At 40.1% G+C, this 13219-nt stretch overlaps 1 protein-coding gene across 1 annotated transcript; it reads right to left on the bottom strand.

Moving 5' to 3' along the window:
* Positions 1-3365: 3365 nt before the first annotated feature.
* Positions 3366-12322, bottom strand: arid5a (AT-rich interactive domain 5A). The gene is made up of 7 exons (XM_074670702.1): positions 12275-12322; positions 11054-11124; positions 8832-9000; positions 8692-8744; positions 5428-5525; positions 5190-5349; positions 3366-5108 (listed from the first exon to the last, which is right to left on the bottom strand). Exons 1-7 carry the CDS (start codon positions 12276-12278, stop codon positions 3885-3887), a joined length of 1779 nt encoding a protein of 592 aa, XP_074526803.1. The 5' UTR covers positions 12279-12322; the 3' UTR covers positions 3366-3884.
* Positions 12323-13219: the final 897 nt, after the last annotated feature.

Genomic DNA, 13219 nt, shown 5'->3' with positions numbered 1-13219 from the left:
CACTCTGCAATGATATGGCCAGGTTTCTTGCAATAGAAACAAACCTTCTCTGAGGAGGCATTCCCTGTGCTGTTCTTCCTAGAGAAGCCAGAGGCAGAGGGAAACTGTTTAGAGGGGTAAGTTTTTTGAAGCAAAGCCCTTCTCCTCTGCTCACCTTGATCTTTATCAAAGCTGTGCTTGTGGGTCAACACAAACTCATCGGCTAATACAGCCGCTCTGTCAAGAGTTTCAACCTTCTGCTCATTAAGGTAAGTACAGACAGCGTTTGGCAGACAATGTTTGAATTCTTCAAGCAGAACGAGTTGTCTGAGGTCTTCCTTGGTTTTTACGGACTGCGAGCCACACCATCTATCAAAAAGGATCTCCTTCTCTTTGGAAAACTCAACATAGGTTTGTTTGTCAAGCTTGCTGAGGCTTCTGAAACGCTGGCGATAAGCCTCAGGAACCAGTTCATAAGCCTTGAGTATTGTGGCTTTAACTTTATCATAATCCTGACTTTCTTCGAGGCTCAGGACAGAGAAAGCTTCCTGTGCTTTCCCAACAAGGACACTTTGCAAAAGCAAAGTCCAGGAGTGTTTCGGCCATCTTGAAATTGTAGCCACTCGTTCGAAATGAGGAAAGTATCTTTCAACGTCCTTTTCAACAAAAGGGGGTACCAGTCTTATGTTTTTGGCTACATCAAATCCAGTCTGCTCCGTCTCGGTGGAGCGGGACAGTGATGCCTGCTTGAATTCAAGCTCTTTAAGGAAACGTTCATGTTCTAAATAAATTTGTTTTTCCTTTAACATACGCTCCTTTTGTCTTTCTTCCAACTCTAACTCCTTCAAAGCCAACTCCCTCAGTCTCAACTCAATAGCGTCATCTGAGAGCTGAGGAGGAGCTGGAGTCTTGAGTGTTTCTTTTGAGGGTTCAGGCCCTAGAATCCCCTGTTCTATCAAAAGAGACTTAAGAGTTTCTTTTAAAGTTTTCTTAATACTTTTATCACCACTCGGAATTTCGATTCCATAGTGAGAAGCAAGCCTAAGCAGTTGATCTTTAGTGAACTGTTCAAGCACCTCCTCTGAGGGGGCAACAATAAAATCATCTAGTGTTGCCATGCTAGATCACTTTACAAAATGTTCAGCTAATAGTTAGCTACAAACACAATTTAAGGATTTCAAACAAGGTGAACAGTCACAATGCACCAAGTGTCCAACACACAAACAGCAGTATCAGATGCTCTCAACAGAGTGGCTTACCCAACCACTTTACCAAAAAGTAGACCTAGTCACTACCCATCAGTCTGCTAACACAGCACAAAACATTACCTAAGCACATCACACTACAAACATCACATATGCAGGTAATCATGGATACAACAAAAGGCAACTACACTCTCAGGGCGAACTAGCCTACCAAAGTCAAATACACACATTCACTTGACCAGACAAACACTGCTACTCACTCTAAAGTTAGGATCCTGGACACAATACAACACAAGATGGCCTCCAATCAGGGACCACCAAACTCACCTAACTTACTAAATCTGCTGCAGGAGAGCACAGTGACAAGCCCTTAAGTGCAAAAAGCAACAGGAAACCTCCCTGGAACCTGCCTAGTTTAGAGTAAACCTAAGTATCTTCCGAGGCGTGCCGGGCTCGAGGCAACTTTCAAAACTGGGCTTTGGTTCGCCTTAGTCAGAAGACCAAGGACCTGAGCCCAGTTTACCCCCAACAGAGAACAAGTCTCCACCCAGGATTACCTCAAAAACAAAAAAGACAAAATAATAAATGAGTGGGCTGTCGGAAGGACGAATCAATCAGCCCAGCTGGCCCACTCCCTCTCTAACCAGGGAGATCACCAGCAAACCAAACTTATTTGCACTTAGAACAAACTCACCGTGTACTCACCAGCAGAGAAAACATGAAGCAGCTCACAGCTAACACCCAGCAGCACACTACTGAAACAAAGAACACAAATCTCTTCAAACTAGGAGAAAACATCAAACAAACTCCTCCAGGTTTACTTATCCCGGACGAGCCCCCAATATGTTACGACCCTGGCTCAGGGGAGGCAACATAGGAGACATTAAGTGAAGTTTCAACAATCATTTATTACAAAAAACTGAACGAAAAGACCAGAACAGATTCAGAGGAGCTGCTGCCTTGCTGCTGATCCTGGCTGCAGTGTGAGAGAGAGTGTGGGAGGAGCCAAGCAGTGGCTTTTGAAGCCAGCTCACAGGTGCCAGGGATCAGGAGCGAAGCAGGTATGGAGGTCCAAGGTGGCCTCAAGATAAAACAGAAACAAAACATTAGTGGCACATAACACCTCCTCCCATAAATGGGTTGCCCCAAGGCAAGCCATAAAGTAGCACTCAAACAACTATTATTTAAGTGAGCTGAACTAATATTTTCAAACTTTTTCTCTTTTTCTTTGTGTGTTAAGAATCACTCACGACCTTGAGAGAGAGTCTGCAACAATGTTGTCCTTCCCCCGGACATGCACGAAAGTGAGGTTGAACTCTTGCAGGAACAGGCTCCATCGCATCAGGCGGCTGTTTGAGTTTTTCATCCTGTTAAGGAAAACCAAAGGGTTGTGATCTGTATAGACCACCAGGGACTGGCTGGAGGACACATACACACCAAAGTGAATCAGGGCAAGAACCAGAGCTAAAGCCTCTTTTTCAATAGTTGAATAATGCTTCTGATGCGCGTTGAATTTTTTTGAAAAATACGCTAAGGGACGTTCAACAACTGACGAATCATCCTGCAGAAGCACAGCCCCAACACCAGCGTCGCTCGCATCAACAGCCAACTTAAAAGGTCGGTCAAAATCTGGTGCAGCAAGAACCGGAGCACTTGCTAGTAAAGCCTTCAAGTTCTCAAAAGCGACTTGACAGACCCCTGTCCAGACAAACTGCACTTTAGGACTAAGCAGGTTTGTTAACGGGGCAGCAACAGATGCAAAATTCCTGCAAAAACCCCTGTAGTAACCAGCCATCCCTAGGAAACGCTTTAGCTCACGACGCGAACTCGGGACACCAAAACTTAGAATGGCCTCCACTTTGGCACTAATTGGGCAGACCTTTCCTTTGCTCCACTTTCACTCACTTTCGGGAACTTGGAGCACAGCTGGGGACAAAGAGCGATGCGAGTTGGCTTTCTGCTAACCAGGTATGTGTCAAATATCCGTGATTAGCATGCTAACATGCCAAGTGCATCGTGACATTTTTCATAGAGAAAGTTTTCTGTATAATCCAAACAGTAACATCACTCAGTTATGAATGTCCATCTTTATTTAAGTTAGCAAGAGACAATGATGATGACATCTTTATCTGATATTTTGAAAATATTTAACACTTATGCATGGTACAATATTTATTCAGAGTTATGCTCAACAGTTTACAACAGACTTTACAGTACAGTACAGTATGGTTCTTTTCTTTTTTACATAGGGTTCCTCAGTTGTGCAAGTTAGTAAAAATGTGCAATAACTACTATCACTATAAAAGACTTCATTTGTGAGATAACTGGATGTTTGAAGTCATCTATCTTATATTTGTCACAGTCTTTCTTTCCTATAATTTACTTCCTCTCAGTTTCATACCAAGTTTTACATATCTGTAAAAAGAAACACATACTTTTAAGATTTTACAACCCTTTGATGCACCTAGGTGATGACATCTGCTACACTTAAACATAAAATCTCAGTAGTATTTCTTTTGTTCCTTAAGGGCCATAATGTCAGTCAGTCAGCTTATTTCTCAAAGTAGTTCACTGGAGGACAGCTGTGTATGAGGCATACATTTTGCACATTAAGAATTAAATGAAAAACTCAACAAGGTCAACTAGGCAAACTACTTTCTAGACCCAGTTTCTGAAAACAGATGTTATAAAATAAAAGGATCAAATCTTGTGAGGATAGATGGGGCTCATGGCAGGCAGGGCGTATCCAAGTTGAGGGTTTAACAGAGGGATGGGGTAAGGATAGGGGTATACAGCAGACCCGATGAGAGCAGGATGAGGCGGGAGATGACGGTACATTAGCTGAGACTGAGACAGTCTCATTCTGTTGGGGAGAAATGCCGGATGTAATGGGGGTTGGTGCCGAGACTCTCGCCCTGACCTCTCATAGCTTGACAGAGCGGTTGACGCCGGTGTGCTGGAGCTGGAAGAATGGGACCCACTCTGCTGGGTGGAGGGAACTTTTTGAAGCATTGTTCTGGATTTTTCCCTCTTCTCAGTGTGATAAATCCAAGGAGCCATGTTGCTCTGCTTCTTCGCAGTAGTTAGAGAGTCATCGTGCTGCAACGGCCTGTCCTGGTGGATTTTGTAACTTGGCCGAATAGGGGCTGGCCGATAGAGCTGCACAGATTTGGGAATAACTTTGGTAAAACTAGAGGAAGATGTTGGCCAGCCAGACATCACGGCATAAGAGGAAGGTGGGCGGAAAGGATGAGTCATATATTTGCTGCTCTCTTTATGGATTGGCCTCCAGGCTGAGTCTTTAATCTGGGCTTTGATCGAGTCTGTGGACTGGGCACAGGATTGTGAAACATCTCTCCTCTTTCCTACAGGATCTTTACATACCTGAAGACAGCTAATAGACTTGTTGTCTACACTACTGCTGGGTGTATTTTTCGTTGAGCTGGAACAGTTTTGGGGCTGTTCGGTAGCACGTTTATCCTCGCTCCCTTCAGCGCCATCCTCTGACGACACGGAGTATGGGGAGGGGCTTCGGGAGGAGGAGGAGGATAGAGGCAGTGGAGAGCCATCAGAGGAGTTGCAGTTGTGGTTGGAAGAAGATTGAGAGGGAGACTGTGAGCAGTGGATGACAGAGGGTCTTTCTTTGTCCTCGTTCTGGGGACTCAGGGGTACGTTCAAACTGGCTTGAGCCATTCGCTTTTTTTTCTCCAGAGGGGAGATGACCTCTCCGGCAGCAGAGGGAATGTGAACCGACCAGGGGCTGGATGTGGGGACCGGGACAAGGCGAGTATAGATGGTAGTGTTGTTGGCTCTTTTTGTCTGAGAGCTGTCCGGATGGTGTGGATCAGAGCTCCAGAGGGCGTGGTGAGGCTGCGTTACTGCTTCGCTCTGACAGGAAGCTTCTGGGCTTTGCTGGGCATGTATCTGTAAAATAACAAGGTGTTCACTTTCTATACATAATAAAGTTAAACCTTGTCTTTTCCTGAGACTTTGGCAGATATTTACCTCAGAATCCATCTCACTCTCCAGCTGAGACCGTTTCCTCTTCTTCTCAGGCTTGTGGAGCTTGCTGTCCAAACTCCTCTTGTACGGCTTCCGTGGTTTGCTTGGAGGCAGAGGTTTATCTTCCTCACCTTTCATGTGCCTTTCAAAAGGCAGCACAAGCCTAAAGAAAGACAGATCTGATCAGGACTCTGTTTCTGCAGTGAATGGACGGATGAATTAGAAACAGATTCATCCTCACTTCTCATAATGTCTGCGTGTGCAGGTGGCAGCACTGGTGCTCCCCGGACTTCCTCCCAGCTCATCGTACACTTTCTTCCAAAGACGCCTTGAGGTCACCTGTTGGTTAACAGGGTGGTTAAAATGTGCAAGACATGTTCATGATTGTTGCTTCGTCTTTAGCCGCTGCCCAAAACAAACACTGTGGCTTTAACACACCTTAAACATGGTTTTGATCAAGGTTATAATAGTTTTGGATTTGTTATTTTAGTTTAGTTTTAGTTAGTTTTGACATTTTATTTTCCATTACAGTTTAGTTTTAATTAGTTTTAGAGCAGTCATTCTAGTTTTGATTTAGTTTTGATTTTTGCAACGAGGCTTAGTTTTAGTTTAGTTTTAGTTTTAGTTTAGTTTTAGTTTAGTTTTACTTTTTTCATACCTTATTAACCAGGTGCAGGATTCAAAAAGGTCAGAGCAAATATTTTGTCATACCGTTTATTTTCAAGTCCAACATAGTGCTCACTGCTCAGTCAATGCTGATACTGAACTGTTGGCTGCAGCCTTCAACACATGAAAATAATATAAACTTAGTATGAAAACATAAACATAAATTATATAAAATAATCTAAACATAAATTATATAAAATAATCTAAACATAAATTATATAAAACAATATAAAATGAGCTTAAATAATTAGAAACTTGGACTCTGTAACAATAAAGTCAGACTCACATGGTATTAAACTATTACAGATGCTCTGATTCATTGCTCCGCTGCATTTGGTCGCAGCACAGAGCACAACCAGTCAGTGCAGTAAACAAGCCTGTCCCAGTACATCACTATGATGGTGCTGTACGGCGCTGACAACTGCCTAAAATTGTTGTAAAATTGGTTCGGAAAATGTGTCAGATCAATTTAAATCCTAAAGGCTATTAATACTGTCACAAACGATAACTAGGGATATTTTGTCTATAATTTTAGTTAGTTTCAGTTAGTTTTGTGAACACAAGATACAGTTTTAGTTTACTTATTGTTTTTGTTTTCTTTCTAGTTTTTATTATTTTGAGTTAACTGAAATGTATTTAAAATTTTAGTTTTCGTTTTGTTTTAGTTTACTATTATAACCTTGGTTTTGATTGGCTGACATGGCCAAAATTGAGTACATAGTAAGCAGCCTGTGAAAAAGAGAAAAGTCTGATGTCCTACTTATTTGGGAAAATTTCTCAGCATCCATTGGCCATATGGCATATATTTTTCTTCTTTTTCCATTTATGGCGCTCAGTTTTAGATGCACTACTGCCACCTACTGGGATGAGTTACCAGCACAGTTACAACACTACCACTCCAAAGTAAAACTGATCCGTACAGTGAAGTGATGTGATAGAAATGGTGTATAGCTTTGTTACTTCCTGTTGTTGCAGAGGTGATATACATCTCACAGTTAACTGATTGTTTTTATAAAAATGATTTAAGTCCATTCAAACACTATTTTTTTCATTTTCAAACTACAAGTCGTTTACTTCCACTCAACAAAAATGCAAACCAGTGAAGCATACAAAAGAAACAATGTTAAACAGAAGTGCCATACTAGTATTCCTCATTAGTGATGCATAATATTATCAGCACACTATCAGTATCAGCTGATGCTGGCTTAAAAATGAAATTTCCGCCATCGGCCTAATTGGTTGTATTGCTGTACATTTTTGCTTCTCACATGTTCTTTGTGAGCAGAGGTTGTATTTACTTACATCAGTTGGGAAATTGGCCAGATCTGCCCTGATTGAGGGGATAGTTATGATTCCAAGGGAGAGCATCATCCAAGTTCAAGTAGGATGATCCTTTCTGCGTTATTTTGTTTGATATGAGTTTTCATGAAAAAAAAGCAGTTTTAAATAATTTTTATATTTAGCACAATGACTTTTTATATAACAAATGTGATAAAATCGTTCTAATACAGAAGACAGTTGATAATTTTTGCAATCAGGCGTGGGGACAAATATCTTAATCGGTAATCGGCTGTAAAACTTAAGCCTATCTGCAAAAAATCCAAATCATGTATCTCTATTCCACATACAGCTTCTTGTGGCAGTAGGAAGTATACAATGTGTAGTATGCAGTACATACTACATACTACATTCCTGGGTCATATGTAGTCAATGTTTTTCCAAAACAGCCACAGGTTGGTATGTGTGAGACTTCTATTTTATATTATATTATATTATATTATATTATATTATATTATATTATATTATATTGTTATATTATATTATATTTTATTTTATTATATTATATTATATTATATTATATTATATTATATTATATTATATTTTATTTTATTTTATTTTGTTTTATTATATTATATTATATTATATTATATTATATTATATTATATTCAACATCACAGCTGAGCAACACTCACTTGGACAGGAAGGTGGGAGACGCCCTCACACTCATGATACCAATGCTAAAAGTGTTGACACTTCTCCTTCTCCTCCTCCTCCTCACTTTTATTTTTCCATAGACTTCCACCACACATCGATTTCAACACAAATTGTTTCACCACACATCAAATACTTTTTCTGTGACGTCTGTGATGTTGTTGTTGTTGTTGTTGTTTTGAGCATGTGGGTAAGTTCTGGATCTAAGCGATTAATAAATGACTCACTGCACTGAGGGATGTGTCACACCAAACAAGTTCTTGAATGTCACAGTTAAACAATAGATCTGCAGATTTTGTGATGTCCACTAGGAGACTCTTGAAATAAGCTAACTAGCTTGTCAGTAATGGAATCTCTCCAGAAAAAAATGCAGCATTTTAAACAAAAGCAGTTTGCGAATTGTGATATTCATTACTTACATTATATAATCCCAAACTTAAAACCTTACTGTCTGAATTAATTAACAAAAATATTTTTTAAAAGTTTACAAAATTGAGTAGATATTAAAAATTTGAATATAGCGCAAACAATAGTTAATTACCTCTTGGATATTAAGTCTGCTTTTGTCAATACGGAATCACTTCTGATTTGGCACTCAACAGTATATTAACACATTGGTGAAGGTGATGGTGGCGGTCCATTCTTTAAAGCCTCTTTTTGGTATACTCTGTGCTCTCAGAGCTTTCTCAAAGTGTCAACATCAAAGACAACAGAGCATGGATGCAAAGTGCACCGGTGTGGTTGAAACCACTATGCTGCAGCACCTGACCTATAGCGCATTTTCCACAAGACATTTGCAAACACCCAAGAAATGCATCAGTGAAAAAAACAAAAAACTTGCTCTTACTGAATCATATCCTCCAAGTTTCTCCACAGCTTTGAAGATCCTCCACAGATTAACTGAAAGTTGAAAAAAATGCACATTCGAACCAAACGGTCTGCAGTGAAAACTCATGTGAATGCTGTTCCCAGATTCTAACATCTCACTCTGTTTGAAGCCCAGATGTGGGATCCTCTCTATGGGCGTGGCTCTGTCCTTCATGAAAGAGTGCAGACGTGTTATAAAAACCTTCTCCTCCATCTGCACCAGATCTGGCCTCGCTTCTTCCTCACATTCAGTCAACGAGTCAATAATCTCAATGACAGAAGGAGAGGCCTAGCAGAGAGAAAACAAATACATTAGTTACAAAAAAACTCTGTTCCTCATAAAATCAAGCTAATCCCGTAAATGTGTCACAGCCCAGAGCAAACAGCTTTTACAGTTGAAGGTGTTTTTTAAAAAGAAACACAGAATCGTCTCCTGGGACACCATATGCTGAAATGAAACGTCAAAATCGGAGAGTAGGGTTTCACCGCTACTTTCAATAGGTAACCACTAAACATCCTGTCTGGAGAGAAAGCAGCAGGCTTGTGGGGTTTTTGGTTGAGGGTTGTCTGACGCTGGTAGCACAGATGTCCCTTCAAGAAACAAACATAAACTGAAGGACAGAGTCAAAAACGACCTGGATCAGTGGTGGCTGATGGGAAGGTTAAGATACTGCTTTGTAATTTTTCAAAGAATAGGCGGTGTGGTCGTCCTATTTCTGCAAAACATGTGTCAACATCTTTGTGCGATGGTATGTGTTAAAACCAAGGAACTTAAGTGTCAGAAATTGACAATGTCATAGCTTGTGGTTTCCAAAAAAGGAGAAATGAAACAGAGAGGACTTGAAGATTAAAACCATCAGTTGGGCTGATTTGATGAAAAATCGAGATGGTAAACTGAAGAAGAAACTGTAACTGCTTTTTAAAACTAATTTTTAAAACTGATACAAACAAAATCTTCAATGTTTGCTTTCAGCTTTTATTTTGTAGGGACGCCAGTTTTTCCTGCTAGTGTCAATTTTTCACACGGGAACCCTGCCTCAGTCCGTATGATAATATTCAAACCTCTATTGACGCATTGGAATTTGAGATTACTGGATTTCAAAACAGATTTCTAAAAAGAAATCTCACATCTCTGCCGTCTCTATCGACTTCAAGAGATTAGATGTCAGAGCAGACCGCAGTTGACAGAGTTGATGTTTTAAATTTGAATCACTTCGTACAGAAGCCTATTTCTGTGGCAGTCAGTGTACATCATAACGGCTCAAGGTGGTTTCATATTCAATCAAGTTCCTCTATGTGGTTCCTGGTTCCGAGAAGCTGGCCTCCAGGGTGAGTAATAGTGAAGGTGCAGACCTCTAACCAAGATAGCCCCGACTGACTCACAGTTTGGCAACTCCACACTGCTGATCTGTTCCCAGCTTCAAGAAGAAACTGCTGTAACTCAAAGTATGTAATTAATTATAATTTTACAACCTGATTTTTTTTGTTGTTGTTGTTATATGAGTCATGATATTTGCTTAATCAGCAAGTATCAGGACTTGGTTTGACTAAATATCACAACAAGATGGCCAACATATAAGATTTGCAAAATTGAGTGTACATTTTGCATAAAATTCCAGGTTTCAGATTCAGATGTGATTCATGAAACGTTGAGGTTTCTGCATCAATGGCTGCCAGCAGGAAACGTCTGCACCCTCCAGCTTCACGCCATCGCCCCCGTTTGTGCAGAGACCGAATTTCATTGTGAAACATTCAGTTGATTTCCACTCGACAGAATTTTTTTGGAAATCTGCGTGGGTGATGTTGATGTCAAAGTGTTGATTTGTGACTCTCACAATGAATGTGAGTGGCGTGCTTGACTGATGTAATCAGCAGGCCAGGACTCACCGCAGAAACCGCTCTGCTTTCAACCATCTTCAGCCATGGAAATTTGGTGAGCTGATTTGAGTTTCTCATATTGTACCTCTCACTCTAGTTTCCAGAACAGAGCCTGTATGAGCCTCCTGCAGTTTCTGTATGCGCAATGAAATATTGTTGGGCAATGTGAGCGTCGGTGTGCGTGCGATTCACAGCCCTCTCAGAATACCAATCACTTCATCTTTGTTAGTCATTTCACAATCAGCCATTGAGATGAAACAACTGTACACACACACACACACACACACACACGAGCAGCACTTCAGAAAATTCAGCACTATCTCAAATTCTCTAAAAAAGGGAAATGAAAATGCAGTGCAGATCCCCCTCCGAGGAGTCATGTCTGAAGTCACTGATTAACTGTAACTCTTGAGAACTGCAAAGATTAAAACTGATATTTCATCAGCACAGGCTGGGGTGACTACCTGGTTGTCTTCCCTCTGCTCTTCATCACTGGCTGCCGTTTGCTGTGACGTCTCACTCTGGTCTTCTGGAGCTGCAGATACAGCAGGAAGGAGACATTTACCACCAATGAGTGGTGTGAAATTGAATTCAGAGAACTACAGTCAAACAGCAGAGCACTTCCCCATTCAGAGAAACACAAGTGAAGCCTAACAACTGCAGCAGAAAGGAGAAATTCAAATGGATTAAATTAATTCCCGTGTGTAGAGATCATTTATGTCATACATGAAATTGTCACACAATTGATCAGCACAAAAGAAAAAAAAACAGACTGAAATCTGAAGGACATATTGTACGCTGAGTCTGATATAAAACCACAGGTTGCAAAACCACTTCCTCCTCTAGACTAAAACCGCCTGTAAGCTGCTCTGTGTGATATCGTAACACATAAACTACAGTATTTGGCAAAGCTGAGGCTCTGAAGCAATGGGACACAGTGTCAGGTAAAACTAACACATATTTTCCTCTGTTCAGAGGTAAAGAGAAGTTAATTAAAGTTGCACATAATTTCACTTTGTTTTTGTTTTTTTTACTCTTTTCTTATATATTTCTCAAATGTGTCAAATAAAAGCCTTGTATGAACCAATTGTTGAATGTAAGCTGAAAATTGTGATTTTGAGAAGAAAATCTTCTTCACAGTGTCGAACCCTGACCCTGAAAACCTGTCAGCGCAGCAGCCACAGTGATATCATTTCTGTGACAAACCAACATGCTCTCTTTTCAGATCACTTGTTTCCTGAGCTGTGGCTTGAACCTTTGATTCTGCTTTTAGAGGCCCTCAACTTCTCCATTTCACATGCTAAAAACGTATTTTTATTACTTTGTATCATGACTCAAAACACACTCAAACAGCTGTGCTTTATGGGCCTGTTCCGATATTATAATCTTTTGTATATCGCAGTGAAACAGTCAAAATACTGTGACGTCTTATTCTTAAAGTTGGTAGTTAGTTATGAACTGAATCACTATGTTGTGTTTTATTTTTCAAATTATTTTATTTATCTATTTATTCCAATTTAACCAAGAACAATTTACCTTTTTTTTAAAAAATATAATGTATCAATGTAAGGTCAACTTGAGTATTAACTTTAGTCAGGTTCATCAGTCATCATTTCCCCTGCAGTAACATCCTGAAGTAAAAAATAAACTACAGCAGTGAAAATAAAGATAAAAATGAGTCTCACCCATTTCCAGAAGTTGTCCTCAAGTCTCTGCTCTGACAGCGTTTAGTGACAGCCGTTCACGCGGCTCCTCTTCAACTTCACACCACCAAACAGGAAGTCGTCTCCACAGAGCAGTTTCATTGGTGGACTGATCGCTGAGCAGCGACTAAGTCTGAGAATCTGTTTTTCATTTGGTCACTTCAGCCCCACATTGAGCTGCTCTCTGTTTCACCCTCTTTGTTTCACACAACACCTGTCTTCATGTTGTGTGGCTGCAGATCAGACTGTGTGTTTTTTCTACTCAAGAGGAGGATAATGTTAGTATAAACTTGTAGATAAATAGTGAAACAGGACTGAGGCCTGATCAGCTTCAGTGTGCAGACTGGACTCGCATTAAAAAAAAAAAGTTTCTGCATTTAAGGAAGTGAAACCACAATTGAGCTGATGTCCAAATAAAGCTGCAATGTTCTCTCAAAGTAAAGAATTTCCAACATGATTCAAATATTAATGCATTGAAATAATCTATTTTAGAAATACATTTACGATAAGTTGCTGATAAGCATTATGTATTCACAGGACTAGCCTCACTAACTGACTGTAAAGTTGATTCAGGTCCAAATTTTTGACAATTTACATTTTTACATCAATGTAGGAGTAAATGGGATTGAAAATGTTTAAATATGGGGTTGATATTATTTAGGCTTTTACAGAATATACCCCAAAAGAGACAGAAACATCAAAATCTAAAGACAGAAACAACGGATTATTTGGACGCATCATCTCTCTGATTTATTCAGAGTGTGTCTTGTAAATAAAGTCATCAGTGAAATACATACAGCTTGGGACTTTTATGAGAAACGTGCTCTTCTTTGTCAGGGCTCTGATTATTCAGTCTAAATGAGTCAACAGCAAATATTTACCGTCTGAGACATTTAGAAATTATTCACGTTTCCACGTTTTGCAACA

This window comes from Halichoeres trimaculatus, unplaced genomic scaffold (genome assembly GCF_033239565.1).
Source record: "Halichoeres trimaculatus isolate MK-OKI-2021-1 unplaced genomic scaffold, fHalTri1.1 fHalTri1_scaffold_5, whole genome shotgun sequence".
In the NCBI taxonomy this organism is placed as follows: Eukaryota; Metazoa; Chordata; class Actinopteri; order Labriformes; family Labridae; genus Halichoeres; species Halichoeres trimaculatus.
Note: the sequence above shows the minus strand (reverse complement) of the source record. Positions and strands in the feature narration are given on the sequence as shown.